This window comes from Phaenicophaeus curvirostris, chromosome 4, assembly GCF_032191515.1.
Source record: "Phaenicophaeus curvirostris isolate KB17595 chromosome 4, BPBGC_Pcur_1.0, whole genome shotgun sequence".
NCBI lineage: Eukaryota > Metazoa > Chordata > Aves > Cuculiformes > Cuculidae > Phaenicophaeus > Phaenicophaeus curvirostris.
Window position 1 is genome coordinate 2,416,674 of NC_091395.1, and position 13,218 is coordinate 2,429,891.

Below are 13,218 nucleotides of genomic sequence, written 5' to 3' on the forward strand. Positions count from 1 at the left end.
GAACAAAAGCCCCTCCCCAGCTTTCCTCTAGGCCCCAAATACAGCAAAATGTGTGGTGCTGGTAGGAGGTGGAGGCGTTATTTTGACTTAGCCAGCAGGACAGCTGCTTGAGAGAAGAGAGTTGAGGTGAGGATGTGCTTGGGAGCACTTGGTCTTAATGCAGGCAGCAAACTGTGTGCAGTGGGAGCCAAAGCACGATTGCCCGACTGAGCTGGCTTTCATTGAAAGTGCATTTTTTAATACAACTGTGTGCAACGCTTCCTGTTTAAAAACAATCTGGAGTCCAGGCTGCCAGGAGGGGAAAGTGTCTCTTGGAAAGGAGCAGGATCTCTGGAAAGGACTCGAGAATGTTTGTAAATGACTGAGTATGTTCAGATGTGTCAACGTGTTTAGGCAGGTTAACAGCAAGGGCTCTGGGAAGTCTGTGATGAGAGGATCTGAGTCTTGGTGTCCAGCCTTTCTAAAGGATGCTGAAAATGGAGTGAGCTCAGAGAGGAGCAAACCACTCACGACTGGAAGGTGAAGTGAGGACATTTCCGTGCTTAGGAATTTATGGCATGAATTCATACTCTGCAGTTCACTTTCGAGTGTAGACGTGCCCTGAGAACCGTCCAAGCTGGAATGAGATGCAGCTTTTTATCAGCAAGGGAAATTATTGGCTGGAGCAGAAAAGTGTGCACAGATTTGACCTCAGATGGGTTGTTTGGTATTCATTGTGTTATGATTCAGCCACAATTAGATGCGCTTGATAGCAGTGACGGAACTTGATGTAGGAGTCGAGGGGAAGATCGCTTTGGGTTCGGGATGCCCAGTGTCCTTATGTGTTCAGGAACTACAAGAGTCACAGCATTCAGGAGAGATGAGGAATGAGTGGAAAAGGGTGAAAGATGTGGGAAGAAGGAGAGCAAACAGCTCATTACAAAGCAACAGAAGAAGATGAGAAAAGGGAAAATAAACAAAGGTGGAGATGTGGAGAAGGAACATGCAGAGGGAACATTCAAGGCACCAAGTGCTGGGCATGAACTCAAATGTGCCATGTCTTGGCCCCCTAAGCACTCCCTTTTTTAACCCCATGCACATATACACCACGTCTCTGTGTTTCAGTTCCCTGCCTATGGGATAGAGGTGATAACAATTCCCTGCCTTGAGGAGCGGTGAGATCCTCGAAGACGGGGTGTTTATCTTACGCTGTGCAGTGTGACTCACATATCACAGTGTTACTCATGTGTAAGCACAAACATAAGTGCTCCATCTCATTAATTAACAAAGCCAAGAGCAACTGTGGGCAGATAGAAGCAGCATAACATGCAAAACAGGAGCGAGATGGGAGTAGTGATGAGGGCTGGTTTGCTGTAAACTTCCTTACAGTTGCCTGGGTTGCAAACATTTTCACTCAAAGCTGATATTAGGGAGAGGATGAATTGTTTCTCACTTAGGGGGTTTGATTTGACAGGGAGATGTTTGCTTTTGTAACCGTATGTCAGTGTGTGCTCTTGTGTTGCTGAGCTGCTGCTACATCTGCTGGTTCCTGCCTTACACCAGCACTGCTCGCAGGTGCATTTTTCTTGGGTGGATGCAACTTTAGACATGTTTGTGGATATGAGATGAACATCATAAAGTTCTCTTTCCTTCCACCTGCCGTGTTGTGGGAGCACAAGCAGGTACCTGCCGTATTGTGAAAGAAAACGTTTAAGAACGTCTTTGGAACGTATTTGGGTGTAATCGAGACAAAAATCTAAGATGTAAAAGAACTGTAATTTGAACAGTCTCTGCAAGCACTGGTAACACAGGATTTAACGTGCGTCTGCTGCAGGGGTTCCATAAACAGTAACCACGTGGGCTGAATTTCCCTCTTAGCTGAACCTGAAAGTTCTGAAGAAGGCAGGTCAAGCAGCGGTGGTGTTGAGAGGCAGAACTGATCCCCATACAGTTATCAGTTTAATTGTAGGATATCAGCATGCTCGAGATCACTCTCTCCTGCCTCTGTGGTCCTGTACACAGATGCCACAGAGAGGGCAGTTACACTGCCCACGTTGCAGGAATGTGAAATACTTTGGGAATAGCTGAAATATGCCTGTGTCACAACCATGATACCTGGCTCACGCAGAGCAAAGGTAGCTGGGATCTGCACTCAGTGAGGGAATGGCCTTTCTAATGTCCTATCTGAACCTCTCCTGCTGCAGCCATTTCCACACATCTTGTTTGTCCGTCCCAGGGAGAAAGGCTCAGCACCTCCCTTTCCACATCCCCTTCTCAAAAAGGTGCAGAAAGCAATGAGGTTGCCCCTCGGCCTCCTTTCCCCAGAAGAACCAACAGAACAAGAGCAGCGAGAGTTTTTTCTTTTCCTTTTCCGAAGCAGCGAATGCCTGTGAATTTAAGGAACAAAACTTTAAAAACATGAATTGCTGCAAATTCTTCCATTTCAGGAGATGGTTGGAAGTTGATTGAGTGTTAAACCTTCACCTTTCTTCCCTGCAGCTTGTCATGAATCCTGTTCCTCATGCTGGGGGGCTGCTGAGAACAACTGTTTGTCCTGCAAAGACACATTGCACGTGCTCAAAATGGGACTATGCGTGGCCAGCTGTGGACAGGGATTTTATGTGAAGAATGGAATCTGCAGCGGTAAATGCCTTTTTTCTTCCTCCAGTTGCAAGGAGCTTGAGAAATGCTCTGCAAAAAGGGAATCAATATTTCATTTAGCTGTGCAGCAGCTGTGATTTTATTCATGTCTAAGGAGCCAGATGCACCTTGTGCATAAATATCAGATGAGGAAAGCTGCTGTTTGCTTGTAAGATTATTAATTCATTTAAGCTAATCAGATGCTGAAAGGTTTAAGGTTTTTTTCCCCTCACTGAACAGCTTGAAAGCCTAACTGAGGTGTTTCTGAGGGCTTGACAAATCCATTTGTCTGCGGAAAGAAAAATGGCCCTTGCCAGCAGGTTTCTGTAAATTTGATTATAATTCAACATCACGGTAACTAATACCTGCAGAACGGATGGAACCTGGGAGCTGGCAAGGTTTGCTGAGGGGGCAACAAAAAGAAGGCTGGAAGAAGTTAAAGACCTAAGTCAAACAGATCTTGCGTGGGAGAAAAATCTCAAATAAATGAAGAATCTAAAATTTCCCACAACTGTTCAGGTCAAGTCTGGGTTTCTGCTAGCAGCTGCCTCCTGCTGCTTCGAAGGACTGTCCAGCATTGTCAGTAGAAATGACACAGGGGTTCTCTGTCTTTGAGGTCTGTCTCAGATCCAGCTAGCCAGAGAGGGCATAAAGCCTGGAGCACGTTGACAAAATTATTGCTATTCAGGCCATTTCTGAATGGATTTCACTTTGACCAAGTTCCCCTTCAGTTTGATTGACGGCTTTGTCAGTAAATTCTACTTACCTGTGTTTTGAAGTGTGTAGACTTGAAACCTTACATCTATAGCTGAAAGTTTCATACTGCTTTTAGGCAACAGGTCTGTTAACTTCAGAACTGACTGCCTGGGAGTTAGACCACAGGAATTGGTAAGAAATGTTACAATGCTTGAATTTTAGATGCATTTTCACACTTAAAACTTTGATTTGAAGAAACCTAGCACTTTCTACAGCTCCCTGAAAGGAGGTTGTAGAGAGGTGGGTGCTGGTCTCTCCTCCCAAGTAACAAGTGACAGGACAAGAGGAAATGGCCTTAAGTCGCAACAGGGCAGGTTTAGACTGGATATTAGGAAGAATTTATTTCCTGACCGAGTGCTGAAGCTCTGGCAGAGGCTGCCCGGGGCATTGGTGGAATCACCACACCTGGAGGGGTTCAAAAAGTGTGTAGCTATCTCGCTTGGTCACATGATTTAGCAGGCACAGTGGGGTTTGGCTGACGATTGGACTGGATGAGCTGAGAGGTCTTTTCCAACCTTAATGATTCTGTGATTCCATAAAAGAAGAAGGAGGTGAAAATTACTTTTTTTTTTTTTATGAACTTTTCTTCCATCTTGTACCTCCTGACCAGTCTCAAACCTGATGCTTGTTGTACAAAGGTACATAAAGATGTTTAAGCTGGTTTTCGTACATGGAATTGTTCAGAATGGTGCTACCTGTTCACAGACTGTTGGTGAGCAGGAGAAAGTCCTTCATTAGCTGGAGGGGTTGTGTCAGGAGTGGGAGTGTTGGTGGAGATCTGTCCCAGGTATTTAAACTTCCTTGGAGTCCTAGGCAGGATATAGATCAGCAAATACTCATCTACCTGCATGAATATCAGTGCTTACTCCAGGAAGGGTTCCTTGTGCTGGAGAGGAACATTTAAAGATGCCTTTCTGATGAAGAAAGGACAAGGTATTGTTTGTGTTGCTTTGTTTTATGCATGTGGCCAGGCTGATGGCTCCATTGTTCTACTCTTACTGAGTGTGTTTCCTTAAGGAGCTTTGCTCTTTGGCAGCTTGTGACCAGTCCTGTGCAACATGCTCTTCAGACCAGCCCTGGTGTTTGACCTGTGCTTCCGACAAGGTGTTACATGATGGGAAGTGCATTTCAGAGTGCCCAGATGGATATTTCCCAAGTAGCAGTGGAAGATGCAGAGGTAAGAGGCATATTTGCATGACCTTCTTTAAGGCTCTCAAGGCATCCTCCACACGTTGTCTTATTTTCCACACATATTTAGCCATGGGGATGGAGTATTAAGAGCACAGAGGTGAGAGCAGGGACAAGGAATTTTATTTTGGGGTTTTTTTTGTTCAATTGCAATAGATTATTTTAAATAACCTCTTTGCTTTGCAAGGCATGTTAAGACATGCTGAGATACATATTTCAAACATTATGTGAGTGGGAGTTATTACAGTTAGTAGGTGTTAATACATGTGCTCTTCTGCTCATTATGGAAGTTTTCATAGTTGGCCGGAGGAGGCTAAGACAGCCACACCACTTGCAAGAAGAGAAAACACAGGATATTTCAGTTCCATGTTCTTTTGTTTCTTTATCAGCTTGTCATGATTCCTGCTCTGCATGTGAAGGACCTCTGGCTACTCATTGCACCTCCTGTTCCCATCCTCTGGCCTTGCACCAGAGCCAGTGCTTACAGGGCTGTGGAGAGGGTTTTTACCAGGATCATAATGTCTGCAAGGGTGAGTAGTGTCCTTGGAATTTCCCAGCTCCTTCCTTCTACCAGTGTAGAGATACTGGTCTTTGTTGGGCTGTGCTCAGAGTGCCCAGCTATGATGCTGATTTTTGTCCCATCCTCAACTGATTAATGAGCAATTCCTGTCTTTGCCCACTTATTGTTTTCTACTTTGAGAAAAAGCAAATTTTCTCAAATATTTTCTGTGTTTACACACTTGGGATGTAGTGATCTTGGAGTCTTTTTTTTTTCTCTGTGTTGTTGAAATAAATCTACGTTGCTTCCAAATTTTTCTTGACACGAGTTAAGAGGTGGATGAAATTCTACACACACCTGGTAGATTTGCAAAGACTACGGTCATTTTTGCAGCAGTGGAGGACCTGAAAGCTGGGAAGATGAATTTATGTTTCCTGTGAGCCCTTCAGACTGTCATTTCTTGCAATCTCTCCTCGTGAGGTTGTGTTCACTGTTGCGGTTCCAGAAATTAAAGGAAAATTGCCTGCCTGTGGCACAGTACTGCAGGTTTTTCCCCCACATTATTTGTTCACCAGCTTTATGCAAAAAAAGAGCTGTTATTTGGCAGGGGCCAGCGGGGGGAAGATGTCAAAGTGTGATAATATATATTATAATGATATAGAAAAAGTATAGTAAAATCCCTGTTCCATTATTGAAAGTGCAGCATCTTATCTGTTTATGGAGCAGATTTCTTACCTTGTGGGTTGCTGCAAAATTTCCTCTTTGCTAGTTCTGAGCGTCACCCTCTCTGCAGCAATACAAACTGGAAAGAGGGGTGGACAATGGGACCCAAACCAGTTGTTTTCTCCCCTTTCTGTTTCACGTTCGTGACCGGATGCCCAGGTTTACACGATTGTTGGGGCTTGTCCATCTCTTTGAGAAGGCTGTCCTGATTGCTGTGGCTCTCACTGCTCTCTCGACCTGTGCACAGGTTGCCACCCAACCTGCCGCTCCTGTGTTGGCCCGGGTCCCTCTCATTGCCTGCGGTGCAGGGTGCCAGAGAACGTACTGCAACCTCTCCAGCCAGCAGAAGGAGCCGTGCACGGCATGTGCCTCTCGCGGTGTCCAGCCCGGTTCTACGAAGACAGTACAGGAGTCTGCAAAGGTAAGTAGAGGGTGGGAACAACTGTTCAAAGCCTTCAGCCTGGGGCTGCGCTGGATTTTAGGAGCTCAGGGTGGTCTTCTACATTGTTTGATTCTTACATGCTTTGAGCTCCTGTGTTTGCCTTGTGACAGTCATTAATGTTTAAACTTAGTAACATCCAGAATGGCATATTCTGGTACTTGTGTGCTTCAGACTGGCTCCTGAAGGCATTAGCTTAGAGCCCACAATCCACACAGTGGCCATTCCTTGGCTAGTAATGGGTTTTTTTGGCCAAGTCCCACTTATGGTATAGAAACAGTGAAGAAATCTGTATACCACTGGCCTTAGACTGGTGAACAGACCTGTACAAACAGGCCTGAGTCGAGCTTGGTGACAGTGCTGAGTTATGTCATTGGGCAAGAATGCCGGCACAGCCCTTTGTGTTTCACCTCTGTGGTTATGAATTTCTCACCATGCCATGGAAATCTCTCCATCTGTATTTTTCTGATGCTTGAGATTTCCCTGAGAAGTTTCCTTCCAAAGTGATTTGAGTTGCTTGAGCCAAAGACAGTCCTGGAGACATTGCATTTGTGGGGAGGATCCCTGACTTCTCTCTCCAGCTTTCTGACAAGTGTACTTGTATAAATCAGTTCATTTCATTTCTCTTTTCCAGCCCCGTGTCTGTCCTGTCTCCCCGGAGAGCAGGGAGTCTCTCTTTGTGTTCAGCAGAGGCTCACACAGTGCAGCCTGTGGCCTCAAGTCACTAAGTTTTTAACTAACGAGTTTATATAATTATTTAACTAATTAACTAAGATTTAGTTTAAGATCATAGAATCCCTACGTTGGAAAAGACCTTTGAGATCATGAAGTCCAGCCATACCTGTTGACCGCCTCTATGTGTATTGTCTGTTACTGCTCCAGGATGGCTGATGATCAGCATGCAGTGATGCTGGGTAGAAAATCCTTCTTGGAGTAACCGTAGGACGATAGTGAAAGATAATTTCGTTTTGCAGAGTTTTGCAGAGCCTTGGAGCTCTAACAGGGAGGAGAACTATATCACATGGTGTTGTGTATCTCATCTTTCCGTTTCAGCAAGAAATTGTGTGGGTGCAAAGAAAGATTAAATATGCAACTCTCTGTGATTCCTCGTTATCTTCAAGAAGTGTGCCATCCAGCTTTTGTACTCCTGCATTTTCAACCTTCCACAAGCAGAGACTCCTGTAAAGGAAATAGCTTCCTATTGTCATGGTGGAGAAAACAATACGGCTGTGCTATAGGATGGTAGCAGTCAAGAGAAGCTGGACTTCATTTGGCTCACTCTTGTCTTCCTGCTTTTCCCTTCCGTGCAGAGTGCCACTCCTCCTGTGCAAGCTGTGTAGGGAACACGGCTCAGGACTGTACAGCTTGTCTGTCTTCCCACGTCCTGCTTAACGGGAGATGCCTCTTGGAGTGCCCGGAGGGGCTGTTCAGCCACAAGGATCGCTGCTATGGTGAGTGCGTAGTGCAGGCACCTGCAGTTTATACTGCTGAATTTCATTGCACGCACGCTTTGTGATGCATCTCTCAATGTAATTAGAGATGCTGTCAGATTTATAAGGGGCTATTTAAGTATTTTCAGAATAGAATGGTCCAATTTTAGGAAATGGAGTCTTGTAATGGGAGAGATGTGTACATATTGAGTCATAATTTATAATCAGTTTTGGTGCTCTGGACTGTTTCCCGAAAAATATTTTGCATTTCATTTCAGTAGGCTTGGATCATACTCTGAGCCAGCATGCTGTGGCAGAAGAGGTCTTTACTGGACAATACTGAAACACAGGCTGCTTTTATTAGGCTAGATAAGCTGCATTTTTAATCCACTGCTGGCTATAGGGCTGGGTTTAGAAGGAAGGAGTTCTGCAGATACAGGAGAAAAGCCATTACATGTGTGATGGGGCAGCCACGGTTGCTCTGGGCAACCTGGGCCCGGGCCTTCCCACCCTCAAAGGAAAACATTTCTTCCTAATATGTCATCTCAATCTCTTCTAAGAAGCTCAGAATGTGATGAAGAAGGGTCGTGATGCGTTAGGTCTTAAACTCTGGAGCTTTATGCTGTGGCAGCTGCAGAATGCCCAGCTTCCGTCTGGGGAGCAAGCAATTGTACGGAGCCTGGGGTAGTCCTGAGTTGGGAGATTTTTGAAGTTGTGTGCTTTTATTCACAAAAGAGCTTTAAAAGTCTTTTTTTTTTAAGAATTTTTTTGCAGATCGTTAGCTGCAGTATTTCTGTCTCCCTCAGATCTGTAGCATGGAAATCACAGAAATACAGCATCAGTCTTTAAAGGTGGAAGGGTACAAAAGCAGCCTGAGTGAAATGTTTTTGAGCAATCTTAACCACTTTCTTTGCAATCTTTTTGTTGCGCTTTTAGGAGACAGAATAGCTAATGAGCTGGTGTGACATTCAGGTTTTATATGTTTCAGAGCTGTGCAGAAATCGTTCCTGGATTTTCCACTCATGAATATCAAACTCACACCACGGTGATGTTCATACAGTCCCAAGATGTTTAATTTATCTACCCTGTGCATCCCACTCTCTTATGTGCACAAGCATCTTCTGGAGGGAGTAATAAAAGAGCTAATCTCTTTATATTTTGTATTTTGTATAGATCTGTACCTTGATTAATGCCGAGAACAAGCATGTTTTCAAATTGACAGCTAATTTCTCATCTTGTTTATTCCAAATGAGGATGTGAGAGCCTTCCAAACCACAGCTCTGCAGTCACTGTTGCTATTAGATCATCATGTTTTGTAGGAGTAAATGATGATTTTAGGGGCTGGCTTTCTGGAGAGGGGAGAGTGCAAGGTGGTCTGTACCAACAAGCATTGATTTTCTTATCCAGCTTGTCATCCGTCCTGCAAGACATGCCATGGCCCTTCGGATTTGCAGTGCTTAACCTGCCATCCCCATGTGACTCCAGCCGGTGGGAAGTGCAGGACGAGGTGCAAGGAAGAGCAGTATCTCAACCTAGTGGGATATTGTGTGGGTAAGTAAGAAGAGGCGGCGTGGGTCCTACAGAGCAGTGATCTTTCTGTGGCATTAACCAGCTACTCGAGCACACACCAGGAAGAAATCAAAGTGCCTGCTATAGGTAAAATGTCACCCAAATGAAAATACCATTAGGGAAGTCTCCAAAGCCACTTCTGCTGTACAGCTCTTCACTTTCTTTTGGCAGCCTTACAGCTGCACGGTTTGGCGTGAAGACTTGGCATCATGTGTATGGACCAGCATGTCTGGGAATCATCAGATTTATCATTAACCATTTGTATGGTTAATAATACCGTAATGGACATGCTTTTAACAGGCCGTGGCTCTGCTCTCTTCAGTGGCGATGTGTTTAACTTTGCCAGGCCAGGTGCTTCTCTGTGTCTTGCTTCAATCTGGGCTTTACAGCATCCTCCCTGCCAAGCTGAGGGGAACCAGGACCAGGGAAGTTCCTTAGGTCCCGCACTGAGCTTCAGGAAAGGGAGATAGGGAAACAGTAAGCAGTAAGTGTTTAAGGCACGGGTGGATGAGGCGCTGAGGGGCATGGTTTAGTGTTTAATAGGAATGGTTGGACTCGATGATCCGGTGGGTCTCTTCCAACCTAGTGATTCTATGATTTTAAGCAGTTGATGGGGCCCTAAAGAAAAACTGGCACAGCTAGCCTTGCTGTGTGGATTTTTGGGAGCTAAGAGGATTTGTACACAGGGCTTATACTTTGTGGGCGCTCAATACCTGTACTTAAGCCTATCTTCAGAAGCCACTGATTGCAGTTACCTGTTTAAAAAGAAAAATAGCTTTTAATCCATCATGCAGACATGTATAAACTTATGCTGGGAACTGCTCCAGCAATTTCTGAGCTTTATCAAGCCTTTTTTTTTTCATTATCAGAAAAGGATATGTTTTGTGAGACTTGGTCTAGGCTGAACAGTTCCAAATAAGAGAACGAATCTTGAGAGAAGAGGAGAAATGTATTAGACATTATAAATATATCAATTGAGAGGCTATTGTGTTTTATTTAATACAGATGATTCTCCTTCACAGACACTTCTTTTTCTTTACATACATGTGTTGGGTTTTTAATGAAAGACTTGTTTCCTTCTTCTCCACAGGTTAGTTTTATGAAATGTTTCTTCATCTTCCTTTCAAGCAACAGGCACTGATTTATCTGCAGACAAAGACAGGGGGGAGACAAAGTATCTGAGGAGTAGGAAAATATCCTAAAAGTATTGTACAGCTCCTTAGGTGTACAACAAATCCAGTTTGGGCAATCAGTGTTTCATACAGTCAAGTAATTACAGTTTGGGAATAATTCAGTGATTCACTCTAAGGAGCTGTCTCTGCCCTGTAAAATCTCAGGCTCTACAATGACACTGATTAATGTTCTGTAACATCAGAGCTGTATGCACTTTGTTTCTTCCACCTTATTTTCCCATCACTTTGCATTCAGCTTCCTGTGAAAAAGGTCTGTGGAAATGTGGTCTTCCAGCTGCAAGTTTTATTGGAAAAACTTAGTGTCATTTATCTTTCTGAGGAGGGTTTACTCTTCTGGTAGCTGCATGCTATGTGTTGTAATTATCCCTCTTAGGCTGCTGATACCATTAAGTTTGGCAAGGTGTCATGGAGCAAGAAGTGTGCTCCCTGCATCCCAGGTGCTTAGGTAGATGTCACGGTGCTTGGTAGTAATGAGAAGCAGAAATTGCAAACCGTGGGCTGGCTCAGGCAGTGTGGAGGGCATGGTTTTACCTCTGGACTTTCTACACTGACAGTGATGAATCATTTGCAAAGAACCTTGCCTGGCATTCTGGGCTCCAAAGCAATTGCATCCAATGGTGCATCCTTTCCTTGCAGACTAACAAGCTTTATTGTGAAGCCCTGCAGGCCACCAATATGGTCCACTGCTTTGAGAGTTGTCTCCTCCAAGTAGGAACATGTTTTCAAGGCTTGGTTGAGCATCAGTAGTGTTTGGCCTTGGCTTTGCAGTCTGAAGCGTGTGGCTCTTCGTGCCAAATATATGTCTGATGTTTAAGCAAATGATGTGCCTTGCCTGTTCTACTGGAGATAGAGAGCTCCACATCCAGGTTGTTAAATTTCACACATTCTCCTCATTCAGCATGGATCGAAATGCTAAATTTGCCCTTGCAAGTTATTAATTACCAGGTGAAGAGCAGCTGTCCCATAAAAGAGTACATTAAAACCCCTGACAACTGCATAATACATGATTTGCATCAGAATCCAACAGAGCTTTTTCCTTTGCTTCCCAAAGCAGTATTTTTTTACAGCTATTTTCCCATTTATCTCTAATTCCTGACCCTCCATGCAGAGCTGTGTTAGGACTTAGAGCAACTGCTGTGCATTATAGCTACCTGTCACCCCTTATGGACCCACAGGGGAAAATCCTTCATCCAGAATGGAGAAAACCAACTGTCACTTGAAACTGTTGCCTGTGAATTAATGTTGTTATTGTATACGTTACCTGAATGAGGACTGCAACATTTGCCTTGTTAATAGAACAAAATATATTGTTTTCAGCAGTTTATCAAATAAGCATTTCAAATGTAGGCAGAAGAAAGGCAGGATGGCCTCAAGTTTCAAAGGATCAATAAGTTTCCAGGCTCTGATTTGAGCACACTGAATTTGTGCCAGTGGTCTTTGGGAGTGCTCAGTTTGAGTTTTATAGCTAAAGTGTGTATACAGGAATGTGTTTGTGGCTTTAGCAGCCCCCTGTTGAGTGTCAGGGCTTTTGTGATTTTTTTGTTTTCCCAGTCTGAAAACTCTGCTTGGTTTCTCTCCCTCCTATCCAGGATAAATTCAGGTTCAGGAAACGTCACAGTCAGTGGTCTGAAAAATAGCTGGAACTGTTCTCCTGCTCATAAAACCCTGCCCTTGCATTTCTGATTTGAATAAATCATATGCCTGTTTTGAGGTTTCCTTGTTGATCTCAAGGCTTTCTCACTGATCTTTTCCTGGCTGTGGGACTGTGCAGTGACTGAAGGAAGGAGCTCCCGGACTGAGCTCTACTGGGTGCTCAGCTAAAGTATAAAATGATACAAAGATCTGCCTACAAGAATTAGTAGCAAGGGCAGCTGACATGAAATGAAAATTAAACCTGAAATAGCATCCCCCAAGGTCTTATCTTAAGTTCCAGCTGCATCTTCCTTGCAAGGAAGCTCCCAATCCTCATGTTCGGGCCTTGCTTCCTTAGGCTGTGTGCAGTTATGGAAATGTTCAAAGATAAACCAGAAGAGCTCACTCAAGAGGATGTCTGTTACAAGGCTTTCTGCTTTGCTCTTAAAATTCCAGAAGGGACGCTCTGACAACAAGAAATACATTCAGCTCCTTGTAAAATTAATGAGCTGTTGCCGTACTCCTAGAGAAACATGGATATCATCACAAAGAGCTGGAGTTCCTCCGAGGGGAGGAAGAAGGAGACTGGGGGCTTAGCTCTGCTCAGTCACTGCCTTGCAGCCTCCTACAGAAGTGAACGGCAGAGCTGCAGAGGAGGAAGGGGAAAGGTCATTTAGCTTCTTTGCTCTGGGCTCATTTGTGCTGGTGGATTTCCCACCTGACTGCTGAGAGAAGCTCCCACCTTTTCCAGAAGATGCAGGCAGATCCTTGCAGACATGATTGCAGTTCACCAGGAGTTCACCTCAGTTGTTTGGGTGACAAATTCCCTTCCAGGTCTTCTAAGAAAGAGGCAAAAGACCCCCTCCAACCACCAAATCAAACCAAAAATCCTGGTCAATGCTAGGAATCCTTTGGAACCTACCATACTAATTTTCTTTCCAGATTTACATTAAGGTGCTGGAGAACGTTTGCATGCTGACACACCTCTAAATTGCATGGTGGTTTAAGTACTGATTTAAAGTAGCGCTGTATTGCAAACCTCATACCTTGCCTTACATAGAGTCTGAAACTTGCATCAGGAAATATTTTCCTAAAGAGCCCTTGAGAGGGGAGATGTATTTAAACAATATGTGTGCTTGATGGCTTAGCAAATGGTGGAACTAAGAGCTA

At 44.3% G+C, this 13,218-nt stretch overlaps 1 protein-coding gene across 1 annotated transcript in view; it reads left to right on the forward strand.

Annotated features, from left to right (window-relative positions):
- FRAS1 (Fraser extracellular matrix complex subunit 1) overlaps positions 1 to 13,218 on the forward strand; it is a 150,618-nt gene that overhangs the window by 72,414 nt on the left and 64,986 nt on the right. Inside the window, exons 14-19 of the mRNA XM_069855071.1 lie at positions 2,479 to 2,622; positions 4,412 to 4,552; positions 4,953 to 5,093; positions 6,033 to 6,206; positions 7,535 to 7,675; positions 9,062 to 9,205. Coding sequence (XP_069711172.1) covers positions 2,479 to 2,622; positions 4,412 to 4,552; positions 4,953 to 5,093; positions 6,033 to 6,206; positions 7,535 to 7,675; positions 9,062 to 9,205 — 885 coding nt within the window. The remainder of the gene's footprint in view (positions 1 to 2,478; positions 2,623 to 4,411; positions 4,553 to 4,952; positions 5,094 to 6,032; positions 6,207 to 7,534; positions 7,676 to 9,061; positions 9,206 to 13,218) is intronic.